Source organism: Equus asinus, chromosome 2 (genome assembly GCF_041296235.1).
Source record: "Equus asinus isolate D_3611 breed Donkey chromosome 2, EquAss-T2T_v2, whole genome shotgun sequence".
NCBI lineage: Eukaryota > Metazoa > Chordata > Mammalia > Perissodactyla > Equidae > Equus > Equus asinus.
Genome location: NC_091791.1, coordinates 134,248,311 through 134,268,402, shown reverse-complemented (window position 1 = coordinate 134,268,402; position 20,092 = coordinate 134,248,311). Strand labels below are relative to the sequence as shown.

The 20,092-nt window shown below is 35.3% G+C and overlaps 1 protein-coding gene across 2 annotated transcripts in view; it reads right to left on the bottom strand.

Annotated features, from left to right (window-relative positions):
• The window catches only part of CLPX (caseinolytic mitochondrial matrix peptidase chaperone subunit X), a 35,394-nt gene that overhangs the window by 2,898 nt on the left and 12,404 nt on the right, over nt 1-20,092 (bottom strand). The window contains exons 4-13 of one of the 2 annotated variants that reach the window (XM_014829894.3): nt 17,941-18,095; nt 16,154-16,313; nt 14,438-14,479; nt 10,453-10,629; nt 9,921-10,085; nt 8,994-9,082; nt 7,919-8,083; nt 3,792-4,091; nt 2,074-2,166; nt 430-536 (exon numbers count right to left, since the gene is read on the bottom strand). In XM_014829894.3, the coding sequence (XP_014685380.2) occupies nt 430-536; nt 2,074-2,166; nt 3,792-4,091; nt 7,919-8,083; nt 8,994-9,082; nt 9,921-10,085; nt 10,453-10,629; nt 14,438-14,479; nt 16,154-16,313; nt 17,941-18,095 (1,453 nt within the window). The remainder of the gene's footprint in view (nt 1-429; nt 537-2,073; nt 2,167-3,791; nt 4,092-7,918; nt 8,084-8,993; nt 9,083-9,920; nt 10,086-10,452; nt 10,630-14,437; nt 14,480-16,153; nt 16,314-17,940; nt 18,096-20,092) is intronic. The other variant, XM_014829895.3, reaches the window with a different exon arrangement.

Genomic DNA, 20,092 nt, shown 5'->3' with positions numbered 1-20,092 from the left:
ATCCCTGGAATAGGTAAATAATGCAGTGAAAAATGTGTCAAATTTGTCAACTGATAGGATACAACTGAGAGAAAAATGTCAACCACATTTTGGTCTTGTGAAAGACATGAAACAAGTTACCCACAAATTAAGAATCAGCAAAGTTCATTTAAATGTCTTTATTTGGATTACTTTTATGTCTCTTTTGATACTCGTCCTTAGGGGAAAAATTGGAAGCTAATTTTGAAGATAAATTTTCAAAAAGATTCACAAAATACTATTATTTTATAAAACAAAATTTGAACATTTTTCTACAGAAAATTTATGAGATTACCACTTCCCTTATGAGTCTAAGGGTTTTTGTACAATTTTTATGACAGACCAATAAACTATAGAAATAAAGATGTGATCTTAAGTTTTAGCTCTGTTCTGGCTTGACAATATGCTTACCGGATGTATCCTGGTTCCTTTTTTCCTTCTACTACTTCTTTGTCAACCTCCACACATACAATGTCAGAATTAGGGACTTCAAACATTGGTTCTAGTAACAGCTTTTCCTAAAGAGATAAAAAGTAATGAATTACATGGAAAACTGAAGTTACATACAAAATACTTGTATTCTTTAGGCCACCAACTGAATTCATTAATTCAACAATCATTATTGAGTCCCTCTTAGGCACCAGGAACTGAGTGTTGAAAAAGTCATTGTAAAAGCTTTCATATTCTTCATATTAAAACAGCTTCTAACTAAATTCAGAGAGAAGTCATTCTATAAGGGAAGGCTATTTGTCTGTAGTTTTGCCTACTTAGGTCACCATGCACACACAAAAAGACTATACTTTCAGATTCAGATGTTATTCAGAACCTTCCTAGCATATTCTATCACCAAGAAGGTCAACTGGTAATCCTTACTTTGAAAATTATTCAATCCTAAATCATCTCTACCAAGCTCTTCAATCTTGAACTATAACTTCAAATAAGCATTTGTTTCCAGTGCTGCAGTAGGTCTAAAGTTGTTTACTAATGAAAACTAGTTTTACCTACAGGTAGGGGCTGGATTATATTACATCTTAAGGAAAATATCAGTTAAGTACATCAAATTTCCTAAAAAATTTCACCTGTATTACCTACTCTTCTGGTTGCATGTTTACAAATTTGCCCTTCATCAGTAACACCTGAAGTCTAGGCCTTCATTAAAGTAGAATCTCAAACTGTCTGTGATGGATGTGTAGTTTCGATCAAAAAGTCCTACTGAGATGAGAGTAGTGAAATGAAATCCTTAAAAGAGAACAGGAACATGTGCTTGCTTTGGGAACATGAAGGGCAACAGTAACCCACGGTACAGCAAGACCTGCAGGGTAGGGAAGAGAACTCTAAGGAAGAGAGTGGCTGGTGGCTGAAAATAGGCTGGATTTCTAGGATTTGTAACAAAATAGAAAATAGTGGGTTCATTTCATACTGAAGAATTTAGGAGTAAAATGTCATGATATCTGGAATTTAATTTCAAACAAACAAGAATGAGGATTTTAATGGATCTGAAGGTACTCTGGGGCTTAGTTAAAAAGCCTGTGTAGAATTTTCTGAAACTCTCCTTCCCAAAATACTGATTTTCTCTATTTCATTAATTGTTTTACATGTGTGTCCCTTGTTGCAAACACGTTAAAATTTCTTTTTAGAAAGAAGAAAAGGGGCTGGCCCCGTGGCCGAGTGGTTAAGTGCGCATGCTCCGCTGCAGGCGGCCCAGTGATTCGTTGGTTCGAATCCTGGGCGCGGACATGGCACTGCTCATCAAACCACGCTGAGGCGGCGTCCCACATGCCACAACTAGAAGGACCCACAACGAAGAATATACAACTATGTACCTGGGGGCTTCGGGGAAAAAAAGGAAAAAATAAAATCTTTAAAAAAAGAAAAGAAAAAGAAAGAAGAAAAATATAATGTACTGTGACCAAAGAGGAGGAAAAAAAAAGTCACCAGAAAATAACATTAGACCAATTCTCTGGATATATTTCCTAAGGAAAAACACAGAAGCTTAGTATCCTCAAAACAGAGATCAAGAAATAATCTAGTTTTTGTACACTAACACCAACTTACCATAATGGAGCGGAGGCCTCGTGCACCTGTTTTTCGTTCTAGTGCCAACCTGGCTATAGCTTTCAAAGCATCCTCAGTAACATTCAGTTCACACTACAAATACATTCAAAAGAAATAAAAACTTAGACAATACTTGATGATATTTTCCTAATATAACCATATAGCATTTGATCTATTAACTATTACTATCTGCCACCATTACTGCTCTCTTTAGAATGAAAAGGGCCTGATGCCCTAACTTTATAAAGAAATAAGTTCCAGAGGATTAAGTACGTTGATTCACCAATACTCAGAAACACAGGGTCAGAAACTTTATGTCTATCCCCTTTCAGACTAAAGGATTTTTAGACTATCACTTTCTTCCTAAAAACCATTCATTTTAAAGTGTTACTAACCTTCTCATCCTATAGAAGAAAGCTAAAACTTTAGACAAGTCTCTGTAAATTACCACAAACTTCAATAGTAGAGTTCAAATTATTGAGAATTTAACATACCAAAAAAAATCAAAATACTATGGAACATCAGATTTCACAAGATCTTGGAATTAAACAACTTTTGGTTATTAATTTCTACCTCCAGAAAATGTAAAATTTAAGTGAGGTAATTATCTCTCATGGTTCTTTAGAAATTTGCCTTCAAGAAGCACTTGTTTCGATCAACTAACCTATGAGACGATTCAGTATTACAAATCACAAGTCTGTCCTCACTCCTTGAAGACGTTTTCTAGATCAACATGGACTTTCTAGGACTTTATTCAACATTTAGTGAACTCCTATGTGTTTATATACTAGAGACTGAATGATGAATTAGACACCATCTTTGTCCCCAAGGAACTTAGTCTACTGGGTGGTGACAAATTAGCAAACTAGCATTTTCAGCATAGTGTATGTACATGGTGCTATGGGAGCACCAATCTTGGGGCATCTAAATAAGGCAAGGGGACCACTGAAGGGCTTTAAGGAGGGGAGTAAGATAATTAGTTTGTATTTATTCATTCAATAAATACTTATTAAGAACTTAATATCTATTTCCTAGGCACTGTGCTCAATAACTTAAAGATATTCCATTCTGGAAGTAAAGGGGAAGATGATATTTTGATCGTGGTCGTTAGAGACAGACTTGAGCCACAAAGACCAATTAGGAACCAACTGCACGGGTCAAGGTGAAGAACACCAAAGGAGCTTGACTTGAGGTAGCGGCAGTGGCAACGGAGACAAGGAGACTAATATTTAGAGACACGAAATTCATAAAACCCAAAACATTTGCTATCTGATTGGATGTGTGGTCTGGAGTGACCTCCAGGAGTCCAGCTGCAGAGTAGATGTGGGAGCTAACAAAACTTTAGACAAAAATATAAAAAAGTATACAGAGTATGTCACAACAAAAGCATTTACAATATCAAGGCTGAAAGGACAATCCTGTGTGTCTAGCTTGAGGGGTTGGGAGTAGGCTGCTGGCATAATTTCTCTCTCTATATATCCTTGGGCTTTAAGCTACAATGACGATTTTAATTAAGAAAAAATAAAGCCAACTCCTAAATGTCTAACATAACAAAATAACAAAATGTGCTTTCCCGGATTCCTAGATCCATATTTAGTGAGAAATAGGCTGGTATTCCAGGTGAGCAGGATTGCTTTTTAATTTGTTAGGCTAATGTATGCAGAGTTTCAACAGCAAAAAACCCATAAATTAACCAGTATGAAAAATGAAAATCAAACCTTATCCATGCTGAATAAGGCCTGGTACTGAGGAATAACAGCATTACGTGGCTCAGTTAGTATTTGTACAAGTGTTTTCTCATCTAGGCTATGCAAAGGAACTACCACAGGCAGCCGTCCCACAAACTCAGGAATCATGCCAAATTCAATGAGATCTCTGGCTTCTACATGACGCAATAACCGATCTTTTTCTTCAATGTCTTGGTGAGTATTTGATTCTCCACTTCTATTGGCAAGGTCTGCAGCAGCTGCAGCCCTTCTACCTTTTCCCAGATTAGACGGTGTTCCAAATCCAAGATACTGCCAAAGGAAAAACAGGTATTACAAACAGTAGAATGAAGTTGCATTGTACTAAGTACTTTGCATGCAGAGCTCACATGACCTTTGCAACAGAATAAAGTTCTATTACCATGCACATTTTATAAATGAAGAAAATGGGCTAAGATAATTAGCTTTGTATTTATTCATTCAATAAATATTTACTAAGAACTTAGTATCTATGCTCTGTGCTCAATAATTTAAAGAGAATCCATTCTGCAAGTAAAGGGGAAGATGATATTTTGGTGGCGGTCAGAGACAGACTTGAGCCAGAGAGACAGATTAGGAACCAAATGCATGGGTCAAGGTGAAGAAGGACAAAGGAGCTTGACTTGAGGTGGCTCAAGTCAGGAGAGGTTAAGTACCTTGACCAAGCTCTTCTTGCTGTAAGTGGTAAAAGTCAGGATTTGAATTCAGGTCCATCTGCCTTCGGAACTGTGAACCTAACTACTATATAATAACCAACCCTCAAAGAATGAATTTTAGGAAAAGTAGATAAGTAAGAACTATGAAGGGAAGTCCCTTAGAACTTAGATAATGATGTTGCAGGGTTTTTCTGAGACCTCTAGATTCGTGTGGTTTCCAAAACGTGTAAGAACTGTGAAAAGGGAGATAGTAATTATTTTGTAACCAAAGTTAATTTTGTAATTCTGTAGATAGGAGTAGTGCCTATGGAAGAAGCAGTCTTATAAGGAAATCATCCACAAGTGTCTTAAGTCACTGCTAAGCATTCTCTTAAAATGACGATTTGGGGTTGCATACTTCAACCTGTGAGCTGGAATAATTTAGATTTTATAAAGAACTTATATATAAGGATGACATTAAATAAGAATGCTAACTTTGCTGCAAAAAGTTGGGTAGCTAAGGTATATATATCTTGCTTCAGTCAATATAAAAGAACTACACTCCAGGCAATTGTCAGAAAGTTTAATTTTGATATGTCATATAGCTTTTGTCAAAAGCACAAGACAGGGCCAGCCCCAGTGGCCTCATGGTTAAGTTTGGCGTGCTCCGCTTTGATGGCCCAGGTTCAGTTCCTGGGCATGGACCTACGCCACCCATCTATCAGTGGCCATGCTGTGGTAGCAGACCACATACAAAAAGAGTAAGATTTGCAGTGGATGTTAGCTCAGGGTGAATCTTCCTCAGCACACACACACACACACACACACACACACACACACACACACAAAGTACAAGAGAAGCACAGGATACGTGAGAAAGCCTAAATTAAAAATCCACTCCTAAGCTGTGTACACGGACAGTCAGTGTGTCAGAAGCAAAATACCTTTCATTCAATAACTTAAATATTTTATCAAGCACTTATTATATATATAAGCATATACAGTAATAAATATATAATTATATTTATGTATTTATATTATGTATTTATGTATATATTATATTATATAATTATGTGTATATATACATAATTATATATATAATCGTTTATTAATAAGCATTATTATAAAACACTGGGGATATTAACGTGAAGATAGCCCTGACCCTACAGGGGCTTATTTAGAGTGAGAACACTTGAAGGTATTAAAGTATCATAGGTGCAATGAAGGACAACTGTACAGGAAACTGTGGCAGTGGAAAGGAGGAAAAGCAGCACGTCCTGGGGGGGCAGGGTAGGAGGTGATCAAGAAAGCCTTCACAGAGGAATTACCTAGTCATTTAACAGACTGTCTTAAAAGATGAACACATATTTGCCAAGTGGATTGAGGAAGGGGAGGGCATGAGCAATGGCAAGAGGAATAAAACTCAGGACTGCAAGCAGTTTGATATTGTTGGAATATAGGTATGTATTATTTAATATCGTACCCCTGGCTTTCAGTGAAGGTTGATAAAAAACAACAGCCACATGGATGTATTTAATCATCTATAAAATCACTGCTGAACACTCTCTTATGTCTGTTTCTGTTTCATAAAGATCTATGTGACAAACTCTTTTTAATCTTTGTTTCTCCCGAAGACCTCATACGCTTCCTCTTCCAGGTAATAAGAACTAAAGTCCATGATTTCTCCCTATTTTTCATTAAGTTCAAAGCTAAACATAGTGAGTTAATTTTCACTAAGTCAGAACTATGACCTAAACCTTCCTTCTACCTGTTTCTGATCTCTTTTCTTTTCTTTTTTTGGAGGAAAATTAGCCTTGAGCTAACATCTGCTGCCAATCCCTCTCGCTCTCTCTTTTTTTTTTTGCTGAGGAAGACTGGCCCTGAGCTAACATCCGTGCCCATCTTCCTCTACTTTATACATGGGACACCTACCACAGCATGGTTTGCCAAGTTGTGCCATGTGCGCACCTGGGATCCAAACCGGCAAACCCTGGACCACTGAAGCAGAACATGCAAACTTAACCACTGTGCCGGCCCCTGATCTCTTTTCTGACATTACTTTTAACTTTCTACATGTTTCTAGCTTCAAATTCTTTTTGGAAGTATTAATAATAAATAAATATCAGAACATGGTCCCTGCCTTTGGTTACAGAGCTTCAAATATAAAGCCCTCTCTCTCTCATAGACACACACACACACACGAAGAAAGAAGTAATTTCTTCTTTCTAATTTGTTAGGCTAATTCATGCAGAATTTCAAAAGCAAGAAAAACATAAATTAACTTATGAAAAATAAAAATATAACATTACCCATGCTGACTAAGGCCTGGTACTGAGGAATAACAGCACTGCGTGGCTCAGTTAGTATTTGCACGAGAGTTGGCTTCTCTAGGCTATGCAAAGGAATTACCACAGGCGACCATCCCACCAGCAGCACTATTTTTTCTAGTACTAAACTGCTACTTTAACAAGGTCAAGGAGACTTAAGGCAAGCAATATAGCAAAGAGTTGATCTATGCCATATTTATTTAGGTAGAATATCTTATTATATAAAAGGGACCATTTGTGGCTAGCTATTATGTAAAACACAAAAACATGGAAAACACACGTGTGTTCTGGGCTTCTTGCCACTATGCTGACATTACATTTTATTGTAATCAATCAACAAAATCAATCAACAAATAGGTACTGGGCATGTACCTTGAGGATATGAAGAAATAAGTTCCAGTTAAAATCAAGGCTTATAAGAATGCTTAAAGAAGCATCTATAAAACTACATGGGATCACAACCCTCCCCCAGCCCCCACACAGCTTCCTTCCATTCGTGAACGTCAGCAGTGATCTATGGTACGCTCCACGGGCAGAGGCAATGGAGACAAGCTCTTTATTGGGCTTCAGTGAATTGGACAAGAAGAATGAATAGAAATTTTACTGATACAGTAGCTACCCCAAATAAGAAAAGAACTTTTTAGATGAAATGTAAAACTGAAATCATCAACTTACACTTTAAAGACGCCCATATATAGATGATATTTAGAAGTTTTCCAACTTACTACTCTGAAATTAAAAAATAACTGGGAATATATTTCTGGTACGCTCTAAGAAAACCTAACTCTTAAAAATCCACAACTGGGGGGCTGGGCCCATGGCTGAGTGGTTAAGTTCGTGCACTCCGCTGCAGGCGGCCCAGTGTTTCGTTGGTTCGAATCCTGGGCAAGGACATGGCACTGCTCATCAAACCACGCTGAGGCAGTATCCCACATGCCACAACTAGAAGGACCCACAACGAAGAATATACAACTATGTACCGGGGGGCTTTGGGGAGAAAAAGGAAAAAAAAAAATAAAAATCTTTGGGAAAAAAAAATCCACAACTGGCAGCCAGCAGATATGAGAATAGAAACTGAGTGTCCACTCTCTGTAACTTCAAATTCTCTCTATCCTAGTAACCCCTCAGAAAAACTTACCTTTTCATTTTTCCTCCTGCTGATGATTCTGTCTAAACCATTAAAAGCACCAGACGCAACAAACAGGATGTTTGTTGTATCAACTTGTACTGTCTCTCCACGTAGCTTGCGGGAATTCTTTTCTGGAACATTGACTATTGTGCCTTCTAGTAGTTTTAACAAGCCCTAAATAAAGAATGAATGATTTAAAGCATCATATAAGTGTATTATTTATTATACTTTAGGTAACTGGATTCAAAGGGGAAAATAATATATGGTTATGGTCAATGAGCACAACTAAAGAAAACTCCCACATTTCTACAAGTGACATGAAAATCTAACGCATTATCATACTAATTCATAAATTCATTTGAAATAGTTACAGGACTCCTGATTCATTCAGAAAATAGTTAACTCGAGAGGTTGTTTTTGATGGTAAAGACATAAAGATAGACTTATGACTCTATAAGATAAGATGGTACCCAACTACAGTGAGAATATTAAAAATACCTATATTTTAAGATGCCTTTATAAAAAAATTATCTAGCATACTTTCTAAGTGAGACTGTATCTCTCTACGTCTTGGTCCAAAAAAAAAGCAATTTTCCTTACTCTGTAGTTTATGTCATAATTAGTTACCAGTAAAAGGTCAAGTTCATCATTATGACTTCAATTATGACTTTACAAGGAATGAAACACTATTTTATCTATTTTATCCTATCTTCTAACTAAGTGAAAAAAGTAAGATACATGTATATAGTTCACTTATGTCTAGTTAGAACCAGAACTTCCTTCAAGAGTCCTCTAAAAATATTACACGGGGTCTTTGAGAAATAAAACTAACAAAAATTAGATTTCATTTTTTCTCTTCTTTAAAATATTTTTAATTTCCTAAGAAAGGTAAATTGGTATTTAAAATTGCCAAAAGCTTTTTTCTCTTAGGATCTGAACTGCTTTAAAATGGTATGTGGAGTTTGGGGTGGGAGAAATAAACAAAACAGAATCTAATTAAATGTGAAACCAAACGTACAATATTTGGGAGGCTGATGTATTCCCTTCCTTTTAGTGGGCGTGAACAAAATATTCAACTGCTTACTTGCTGAACGCCTTCTCCACCTACATCCCGTAACTGATGAATGCCTGGCACACTGCCAATCTTATCTACTTCATCCAGAAAGACAATTCCTATAATTTAAGGAGGATTCTATTTATAATATGAAAAAGATATACACAAGATAACCTGAGCTTTAAAAGACTAGGTAGCTAGAGAACAAGGTTATTCAATCTCTCACACTTAACATATGCAATGGCTTAATATTATAAAAATACAATGCTATCTCTCCCATTCATCATTTTATGAAAATATTTGTAACTTATTTTATATAATATCACTTGGGTATGATAACCAATTCTCTCTGACAACAGTTATCTACCACGCTAATGTTTTCAGGTTCTTTATTCAAGGAAGCTGAGACAGACGTATAGCATGGAAGCACGAGGTATACGCAGGGCTAATACTAGCAAAACTTCAGCTTACTCTTTCCCACCTATAATCTTGTCTTAAAGGAATTTGGAGAGGAAGCTGTCAAGCTTTTCATGTAAAAAAGGAGAGATGACAGATGGGGAGAGGAGAAATGCAGTATCTATGACATCCTGTAGGTCAATAAACTAATCTGTTTCTAGATTCATCCTGTACTCTCCTGCCCCTGTCCTTGCCCCTTCCCCTACCTCACCTCAGCAATAGGAGCCCGGAGAGACGTCAGAACAGGAAAAACAAAGATAGAATTAAGCATCTAATGGAATAGTAACTTGGCCTGTTTTCACCCTAGCAGCCATCTATGACAATAAGGCAAAGCAAACTCTGTGGTCCTTAGTATGCTAAAAAATGTTTAACATACCTACTTTTATATAATTACAGAATTTTACTCCTTGACTCAAAATAAGAATTATAGTATCTTCCAATATTAGACTGCTTCCCCAAGAGACTACATCTGGGGACAGATAAGCTATGCTGAAAACATACCTTGTTGTGCTTTTTCTACGTTATAATTGGCATCTTGGAGCAGTTTGGCAATCACAGATTCAATATCTTCACCTACATATCCAGCCTGAGTCAAAGTCGTACAGTCACAGATAGCAAAAGGGACATCAAGGCATTTAGCTAGAGTTTGTGCCAGCAGAGTTTTACCTATAAGAAGAAATAGTAACTAAAAGTTTACTAAACATTATGTTGACATACAATTTCTGTACAAAAATGCAAAATAAATTTGAATAGTATATAATAAAAAATTACTGTTACATCTTTTTCCTACTATTATACAGATCTACTGGTATGTTATTTTATTATTTCTGTTAAGATGTTAGGAATTGGCCTAGAGGACAATACCAATGCCTCAAATTCATCTTGAAGCCTATGCAGAAACACTGTATCTATAAGATTGGTCTTAGATTTTCTTCTCAAGGGCCAGGATCTCCCAATCACAAGACACAGGCTACAGAATCACTTACGTTCTATTTTAAAAAATGAGTAGGAAATTTTTCAGGAAGTTGCTTACCTGACCCAGTTGGTCCAAGCAGCAAAATATTACTCTTTTCAAGTTTTATGTCATCGTGGGAAGAATCCAATACTTCACCTCCTCGTTTTTCCTGAGGTATTTGTTGATTTACCTGTTGCTGCATTGATGCTCCTAAAGCATTACCATGTGGACTAATTCCAGCAATCTGAAGCAATTCTGAAAAAATGCCAACAGAATTACTAGAGCTTCATTTTATTTTACTTGAAAAAATGCCCAATAAAACCGTACTGAAATCAATCACTTATTTAGAAAAATTTAAATATTTTGACATTCTGTCTCACCTAAAAAGGAAGAAAATCTCAAATTATCTAGTGACAAATGTACAACACACATGATTATTCAGGGAGCCTCAAGCCAAGAAATGGATTCTTGTTCCCCTCCTCATTGATGTAAATCTGTATGGAGAATGCCCTTTCACTCAAGGGAAGGCAGTATAATGGAAGGAGAACAGAGCTAGGAGTCAGAAAGCTTCAGCTTTGGTCGTTCCTTCGTCCCTCAATAGCTATATGATTTTGGGCAAGTCATAGAAACTTTGTGTTTCTGCTTCCTAATCTATAAAATGGCAATAATACGTGTCCTATCAATTTCAAAAACATGGCTGGAAGATGTAGGAATAAAATGCAATTGATTTGGAGGCATTCTGAAAGATAAACAAAGGTATATTATATTTTTTCATTACAAATGAAAAGAAGTAGGGCTGTAGAGTAAAGGAAAAACGCTGAACTGGTCTCAGTTTTTTCACTATGTAGTTCTAAGACCGTGGCAAGTCACTTAACTTTACTGGGCCTTCCTTGCCTATAAAGAGAAAATACTAACCTCCACAGTTTCTTCCAGATCTAAAAATGATTCTGTGAGTCCACCAGAGAAACCAAATATGGTAAGACTCACCATCCCTGGCCGCATCTGAATTTCTGACTTTATAGGATCTCAACTGGGTCTTTCTAGTCCCCTTATTAGAGACACAATGCTTAGCTGGATGGGTTTGATATTTGCTGAACTATCAGTTTATCAGCTGGGTTCCTTAAAAAAAATCTTTATTCTCACTCTCTCTTGGCTGAAAGAAAGAATTCCAATAGTCTTTTCAATTATCCAGATTTGTAAATATTCATATCATTCCTGGTTCTCAGCATTTGAGGTATCTGTATTCATATCATACTTGCTTATATTTTCTGGATTTATTTTTAGGTTGTTACTAATAAATGGGTTAAGAATATCACTACTTTCCAATGCATTATTATTTTAATGAAATTGATAGGTGTTCAGCAGACATAACTATTACTATAATCCTATTTCATCTGGCTCTCAGTTTCAAACTAGCTTAGGGACACACTTAAGGTAAAGAATTATTCTATTCATCAAAAATAATAGGCATTCAATGAACATGAGTTTCATTACATTACACTAATTTGAGAGTTATTGATTAGTGACTAATTCACAATGCTATGCTTCATTACAATCCACAACGGGCAAAAAAAAAAAAAATGCAGTCTCCTATATGAGTTCAGTTAGCTAGCTAGTTGCCCCTAGCAAAATTGCTTTTTTAAAAAAATTTCAGCAAAATCTAGTTAGGAATTGTGACAATATAAACAAGGTCTTGGCTCACATATAGGTACGCCCAATGGGGAAAAAATGATTTAGGAGAATAATTTGAACAAAATTGCCAGAAGCATATTAACTAGAGTGGAATATTTAACTTAATGATTTAAGTTAAAAAGAGAGAAATAATTTAAATAGTAAAAAACAGATGATGTCTGTCATTCCATTTTATGAAAATATGCCCGAGAGTCAACTTGAGCAAAGTCTCCTTTTCTTTTGGTTAGGCTCTGTTCCTGCATCTGCCTCACTGCATAGCAGCTCTCTACAATGGGCCATAGTATGAGTGTGCAGGCTAGCAGTGGTTGGTTGCAAAGAGCTCATCAGCTGTGTGGCCCCGGACAAACTACTTAAAATGTGTGTGATTCAGTTTTCTCATCTGTAAAATTGGGGTGAAAATAACACTTTCTGTCTCACAGGGAAGATTAAATGAGTTAATATATGTAAAACAATTAGAATAGTGCCTAGCACATAATTTTATAAGTGTTATTGAAGAATTTGCTATTAGTATTGCTATTTTCCTAGTGTTTAAGTATTTGTTTATTATAGCTGCTAAATGCAAACCAACTATCTTATCTGGTGCTCAACTTAAGAAAAACATCATCTTCCTATGATGGAGAAAAAAACCATCAGACTTATTAACAGTAGTATGTTGGTCTCTAACATATGATTTCCAAAGAAATTTTCAAGGATATTTTGATTATATAAGGTTTTGGCCTAACACCCTAACTTTAGAGCCTAAAACCCCACATAGGACAAGACTAAACTATACATGAAAATAAATTCTATCTAAGCTTTCAAAATATTAATTTCCAAGCCCATCAATATATATAATTACAAACTGCTTTTACCTAAGTTCTTTCTTTTTGTTTTTTAAGGAAGATTAGCCCTGAGGTAAGTGCTGCCAATCCTCCTCTTTTTGCTGAGGAAGACTGGCACTGAGTTAACATCCGTGCTCATCTTCCTCTACTTTATATGTGGGACGCCTACCACAGCCTGGCTTGCCAAGTGGTGCCATGTCTGAACCCGGGATCCGAACCGGCAAACCCCAGGCCGCCGAAGTGGAACATGCGCACTTAACCGCTGCACCACCAGGTGGGCCCCTACCTAAGTTCTTAAATACTGTTACTTGTTAACATTTAAATTATATTAAATAACTACATATATATTTCTTTCAATATATTCACTATAGACTTTTCTTTACTAATTCATACTAGCTTTACTATCTGCCCAAATTAAAAAATACAGTATTGACAGCATATTTGATTATATTTTGGGATTGTAAAATATAAATTATACATGCACTTAAAGTTTATTATTTAGATCTTACATTCTTATATATAAGTTAATTCTACTGTACTTACTGTATTTAATTTTATCATGCATGGTATAATCATTATTTCCATACAATTTACAAATAACTAGAGATAATATAATTTTATTATATGTAATAAATCTCATGCCAGAGCTGGTAAACTAGTTATATTCTCATGGCTCATCCTGTATACATATATATATATGGTACACTTCAAATAGTAGATATATAATACTGCTTGGTTCAAAGGCAAATGTAAAAGTATCAAACTTTTAAGTGAAAAATGTTCATACTGGTTTATCAATTGTATTCTTTTGTTTGTTATTTTAATTACTAAAACAAAAGGCCATGTGAATCTTTTTATGCTACTCCTGGAAGCTTCACCCTCTGGGCAGCAACTATATCCACCTCCAAAGGAAAAGGAGCAAGACATCAGAATGGCCACTATCCTTGGTGTATCAGGTCCTTCCACACCCTCCATCAGACCATCTGATACTTTAGGGGCAATCCAGGGCTGGAAACAGTGAGCTGGGGCTTATTTATCATATGCAAGGCTATATTAAGTTTAATAAACACCAAAAAAGTAAAGAGTGTGATTTCTGGCAGAGTAGCTGGCAGATAATCTGCCTCTCCCCAAATTTCTGTCACTTATAAGCAGGCCAAGTCTAAGTATATGGCAAAAAAAATGATATACAATAGCAAGAGACAGATTTTTAAAATACAACTCCTGTTAATATGCAGGTCTATATTTACAGAGGAAAACTATATATAATTATTTTTATTTCTCTAATTATGCTTAAAAATATATCACAATAGAAAAGATAAAACCAAATAACTGAAATAAACCAACATATGCAAACTATACAAATTAGCTTTGAAAAACTGTTCCAAAGTTATATCTATTATATATGATAAACATGTTTAGATAATATACATCTTTCTCAGTAACACACAAGCAAATACATGTCTACCGTTACTACTGCTGACACACTTCACTGAGGTAAATCTCAAAAGGAAGAATGATTACAGAGGAGGACCTGAGGAGAGGTCACTTACTTGTAAATCTGTACTCATCCTCCCGTCTTCTTATTTCTAACTCTAAGAAAGAGGATGAAAACGGCAACATGAAAATACTATATATTTGTTTAGTTTAGGGGAACAAACAAGGAATATCCTACTTCTTGCCCCTCTTTCAAATATATTTAAAGGATGTGTTCATTAATGTTTTCTCAGCTTTTCACATTATCAAAGAATCTATATGCTACATCCTTTCTATATATAAAAAAAAACCCCAAACATGCTTAATGATGGCTGTCCAGTTGTTGATATTCATATTTGTCAAATACAAAGTTGGTATCTATTTTAAGAAAAGAGTAGTAATAATTTAAGTCTTCAATAAGAGTTTAAACCTCTCATACTATAAATACCATTTAACCATTTGCTTTTCCAGCATTTAGAAGAGTTTAACTATTGATTTGTTGACTGGAGGAATCAGAAAAAATAATTTTGCTCCACGATTATTTGGACCTTATAAAAATGAAGGTTCCAAGTCTCCCATTAAGTTATCACAACTTACACTTTCTAAAAATAAAGTAACCAATACTATCACATAACTATTTTGCAGGTAAGTTCAACAAGTTAACAAGTGTCTTCCGTGAACCAATCAGTTATATGTTTAGTAGCTACTAAAAGTAATCAAAAGATATTGCAGTCTTATAAATCTAAGTATTTAGTAGAACTCCTTCGAATTGTAAAATGACGAAAACAATGTTAAATGATAGATTGCAGACCTAAGTAAGAAATCAGGACTCCCTAGCCAACAACAAAAAAAATTTTAAATATTTACATTTTACTCTATTCATAGTTTTTTTAATAAAAGCATTCTATTAATATAACACACATTATTGTCCAAAGTAAGTTGAGATTACACAGTATATTGGTATACAGTCATGCGTTGCTTAACAATGGGGATACATTCTGCAAAATGCATCATTAGGCAACTTCGTCACTGTACAAACATCACAGAGTGCACTTACACAAACCTAGATGGTATAGCCTGCTACACACCTAGGCTGTATGGTACTAGTCTTATGGGACCACAGTTGTATATGTGGTCCATGACTGACCAAAACGTTATGTGGCACATGACTGTATGAGAATCTATCATTAATATGAATTATACTTTGAATCGCTTACAAATTTGCCCTTAACCTTGCACTCTGTGGCTGGGGCCCCAAAAAGAAAGAGTGCTGGATATGTTCTGTAAGAGTTATCATCTCCATCGACCTCTGACTTAGGCAAATGAAATTCTGTATCCTGAACCCAAGAGAAGAACTCAGAGTCGTACAGAGCATTGCAATGATCTGGTCATGGGAAACTAGTTGTGATGAAGTCTACAATTCAAAGATGATGTCTCAATCTCTATCCCAGTGAGTTTCAAACATTTTTCACTGAGAACTTTGGTAAGAAATACATTTTGTTCTGCGACTCAGAATCCATGCACATAAAATGAAAACAAAAGTTTTAAGAAACAATACTTAACTAAGACTTAACATTCTCTGGTATTTTCTATTCACACTTATTAACTTTTTTTAAAAAAAACACCTTTGGCAACTTAGGAAAATGATTTCACGATCCACTAACAGGACGTAACCTACTTTAAAAAATGCTGTACTATACTAAAAGCATTTTAAGACGAAAGCAAGGAGTTGCAAATAAAGATTACCACTAAGCATAGTAATTTTTATTTTGGTCAATTATCAAAACACTAACCTCTAGGTGTTAATGATGTCTGCTTCTCAACCTCTGCTTGCTGTCTCAGATTAGCTGGGATATTATTATATATTCTCTTATAATGATTGTACACAGCAACCGAAAGTACCTTCTTAGCAAATGACTGGCCAACAACATACTTGTCGAGGTAGTTATAAATCTGAAAAATGATTAGGTATGAATAATTTACTATGAGCTATCATAAAAACACACACATTAAAAAGTTATATACTGAGCATTTTTGCTTACAGTTTTAAATTTCAACAAAGACTCTTGTCAAAAACAAAATGCCAAGGGCATGATACATTATGTAGCAATGATTCAGAGGCTCCAAATCCTAAATAGCAAAAACACAACTCATTTGTTCTCTAGCTTAACAAGGCATCACTGTACTCTTCTAGTGCTATGTCAGTTTCTAGTCTATAAACAATGCCATTGATCCTAATTTTTAAAAGTTAATATTAAAGTTACTTAGAATACCTAAACATGACATCATGGGTCTTAAAGGCATTATATTAATGTAATCATTAAAATAAATCCTGACTACACCTCTCTCAATCATATGAATAATATTTCTCACAAAGATAATGTGTTATAAAACTACCCTTTTCAAAAACTGGCATTATATAAAAAAAGCCATTATATTACCAGTATCTATGTGTTAATACTCATAAATATTTAGCTTTTTCTCAGATATTAACTTTGGGGCTATGCATTTATCTAAATGGCAATCTAAAAGCTTTATTCTTAGTGGAAACTAAAGCTCTATTAGATACTTGGATATTGCCAACAGCTTGGAACCTGGGGTAAATTCCCTCAGCTTTTAGTAAACAGAAATTAACTGTTAATATTCACTAACTCCTGAAAATAGTTAAATTGCCTACTTATTTTCTAGAACTTTGACTCAGACGTCTAAAGTCTACACAAATTAGTGGAGAATATAAAGCTTAACAGCTATATTTTCCATTATATTATTTATTTTTACATGACAAATTCGGTAGTTGTTGACCATGTGCATTTTATTATGTTTTTTTTAAATCTTCATTCCTCACAATTTATACCCATAGATTATTAAATCTGCCACAGCACATTTGGAGGTAGAGGCAAATGCACAGGTATCTAAACAGATGAGAAGATAGCTACAGTGAGGCAGAGGGTGAGAAATAATCTAAGCCTGCATACATCTGAGACATGGCCAGAAGAGAGGGCACACAGGCCAGGAGCAGGGCTCCCCATTCTCAGAAAGCACACACCAAGGACTTGGTATGCTCTGTCAAATTTCATTACAGCCAAATCACAACCTCCCTGCGACTCCTGGAAAGAGCCCACACAAAAGTCACAGTGCTATAGAAGAGAGCCTTGGCACATTGGCCATGAAAAAATTACTTGCTTCCATTGTTAGACTGAGGCTGTTTTACCATAAAGCAGACTAATTTATAAGGGGGAAATCGCAGCTGGTGTTATTTAAGGGCCCAAACTAACAAAAATAAATCCACAGAGGCTCTATTTTAAGAATATCATTTTAGATTAATTTAGTATTAATACTATTTTAATAATCATCCAACTATCTTTCATCACTATTGAATGCAGTAATCATGGGAAAACAGCAAAATACTCCATATGTAAATTCCAAGTATCAAATATCAGCAATTTAGCCAGATGTAGTCCGTATTAAGAACTTACACTTATTTAGATACTAATATTAGGATCCAAGAAAAACTGGGGAGAGGGGAGCAAAGAAATGTTTTCAAGATAAAATGCTTATAAGGCTGAGTTAAGACTTCTACCTTCTTGGGAGGAGGAGGTGGTTTCTGTTGGAATGCCAATTTTACAGCTTCTGCTGCTGATTCAGGTTCTTTAATTATGCTTTTCTTTGAGTCTGCTTCAGATAGCACAACAAAAAAATGATGACATTTTTCACACTTCACAAAACGGGTAGATGCTGTAAAAAGAAAGGTCAGCAGAAAACAATAAATAATTCAAATAGTGTTTAACCTTAAAGACTAACTGTGAATGAAAACTATGTACTTGACAAAAAGTAGGCTTGTAGTTCACTCCATTAGCCACAGTAAACAGCCTGGCTTACACCTAAGATAGATGAGTTCAGTAAACTACATTTGTTCATTTCCACTAGGTTCTTTCAATTAACACAAGCCCAAATACAATATCACCATTTCCCATCAGTGGGAAAGAGAGCCAATGCCTTCATTTTCTAATGAGGCACCAGCTTACAATTGTTATTGATGGTAAACAGGGCAAGGACTAAAGGGCAGAGAAGCCTCTGAACTAGTTCAAGCTGTGTGATACGAAAATCTGGCCTGAGAACACAAGAACAAAATATTTCTCTAAAGAAATTAGGTCAGGGCCAGCCTGGTGGCCGAGTGGTTAAGTTCACGTGCTCCGCTTCGGCGGCCCAGGGTTTCGCCGGTCCTGATCATGGGCGTAGACATGACACCACTCATCAAGCCATGCTGAGGCGCCACCCCACGTGCCACAACTAGAAAGACCCAGAACTAAAAATATACAACTATGTACTGGGGCTTTGGGGAGAAAAAGGAAAAATAAAATCTTTAAAGAAAAAAAAGAAATTAGGTCAAAGGGAAAGAAATTAAACATGAACAAATCACATTCCTCTTTGCTTACTGTTGAAGAGTTGCTTAAATTCTACTTGAATATTTGCAATACAATTTTATAATGAAACATGTTCAACATATGCCCAAATTCAAGGATTTAATTTTATTTATCAAAATGCTATTTTGGAAAAAAAATACAAGCATTGCAATACATATTTGCAAAAATCCAATTGTGTTACATTGTCAGGGCACAAATAAACCTCTTTCCTTTAAATGATTACAATTATCCAATATTTCTTTATATACACAATACTAATCCTAGTAAACAGGGTTGTATAGTATGTCAGTGACAGAAAGACCACCTTAGTAAAAATGTTTTTAGATTTGTTTAAATGAAAGTTCTTCATGGTTCTGAACAAGTTTCAGGGTCCAACATAAAATCTCCAAACCATTGCAGAAAAGTTTAATTCCCACGCTAATGAGACACGTACATATAGTAAGCCTTAAAAAAGTACCATATACAGAAAAAGAAAAAATAACTAAAGGCCCTACCTTAATAAAAGTGGGGACACTATTCATGTTTGACAGCTTATTTTTGAAATGGGCAAGAAAAGTCCTAAAGAACAGTGTATACTAGCCCTTATAATAAAAAATTTCTTCGATATTATTCTTAGGGCTGGCCCAGTGACATTCAGTTTGTGCACTTTACTTCAGTGGCCCAGGGTTCATGGGTTCAGATCCCGGGCACGGACCTACACACCACTCATCAAGCAATGCTGTGGCAGCATCCCACATACAAAGTGGAACAAGATTGGTACAAACGTTAGCTCAGTGACAATCTTCCTCACCAAAAAGAAACTTCTTATTTCAATATCTGATGATTTTCTATACATTCATAATGGTATCTATAAAAATGGTATTTTATTCCAACAAAGTCAAGTAAGATTAATACCATGATAAGAAAACATAAAAATTACCACAAATATACTTGTTAGATGGAATACATACAGCAAGATCCATGAACTAAGAATAGTTTTTACATTTTGGAAAAAGATGACAATGAAAGTTATATGAAATTCAAATTTCAGTGTCCATGTACAAAGTTTTATTGGAACATAGGCAATTTCACTCATTTACATTGTCTATGGTTGATCTCAAACTATAAGAGCAAAGGAGAATAGTTGCAACAGAGACCATTTGGCCCACAAAGCCTAAAATATTTTTACTTGGCATTTTATTGTAAAAGTTTGCTGACTTTTATAGCATTTAAAAGGAAAGAACTACCTACAGAATGAGAGAAAACATTTGTAAATCATGTATCTGGATAAGGGTCTAGTATTCAGAATATATAGAGAATGCTTATAAC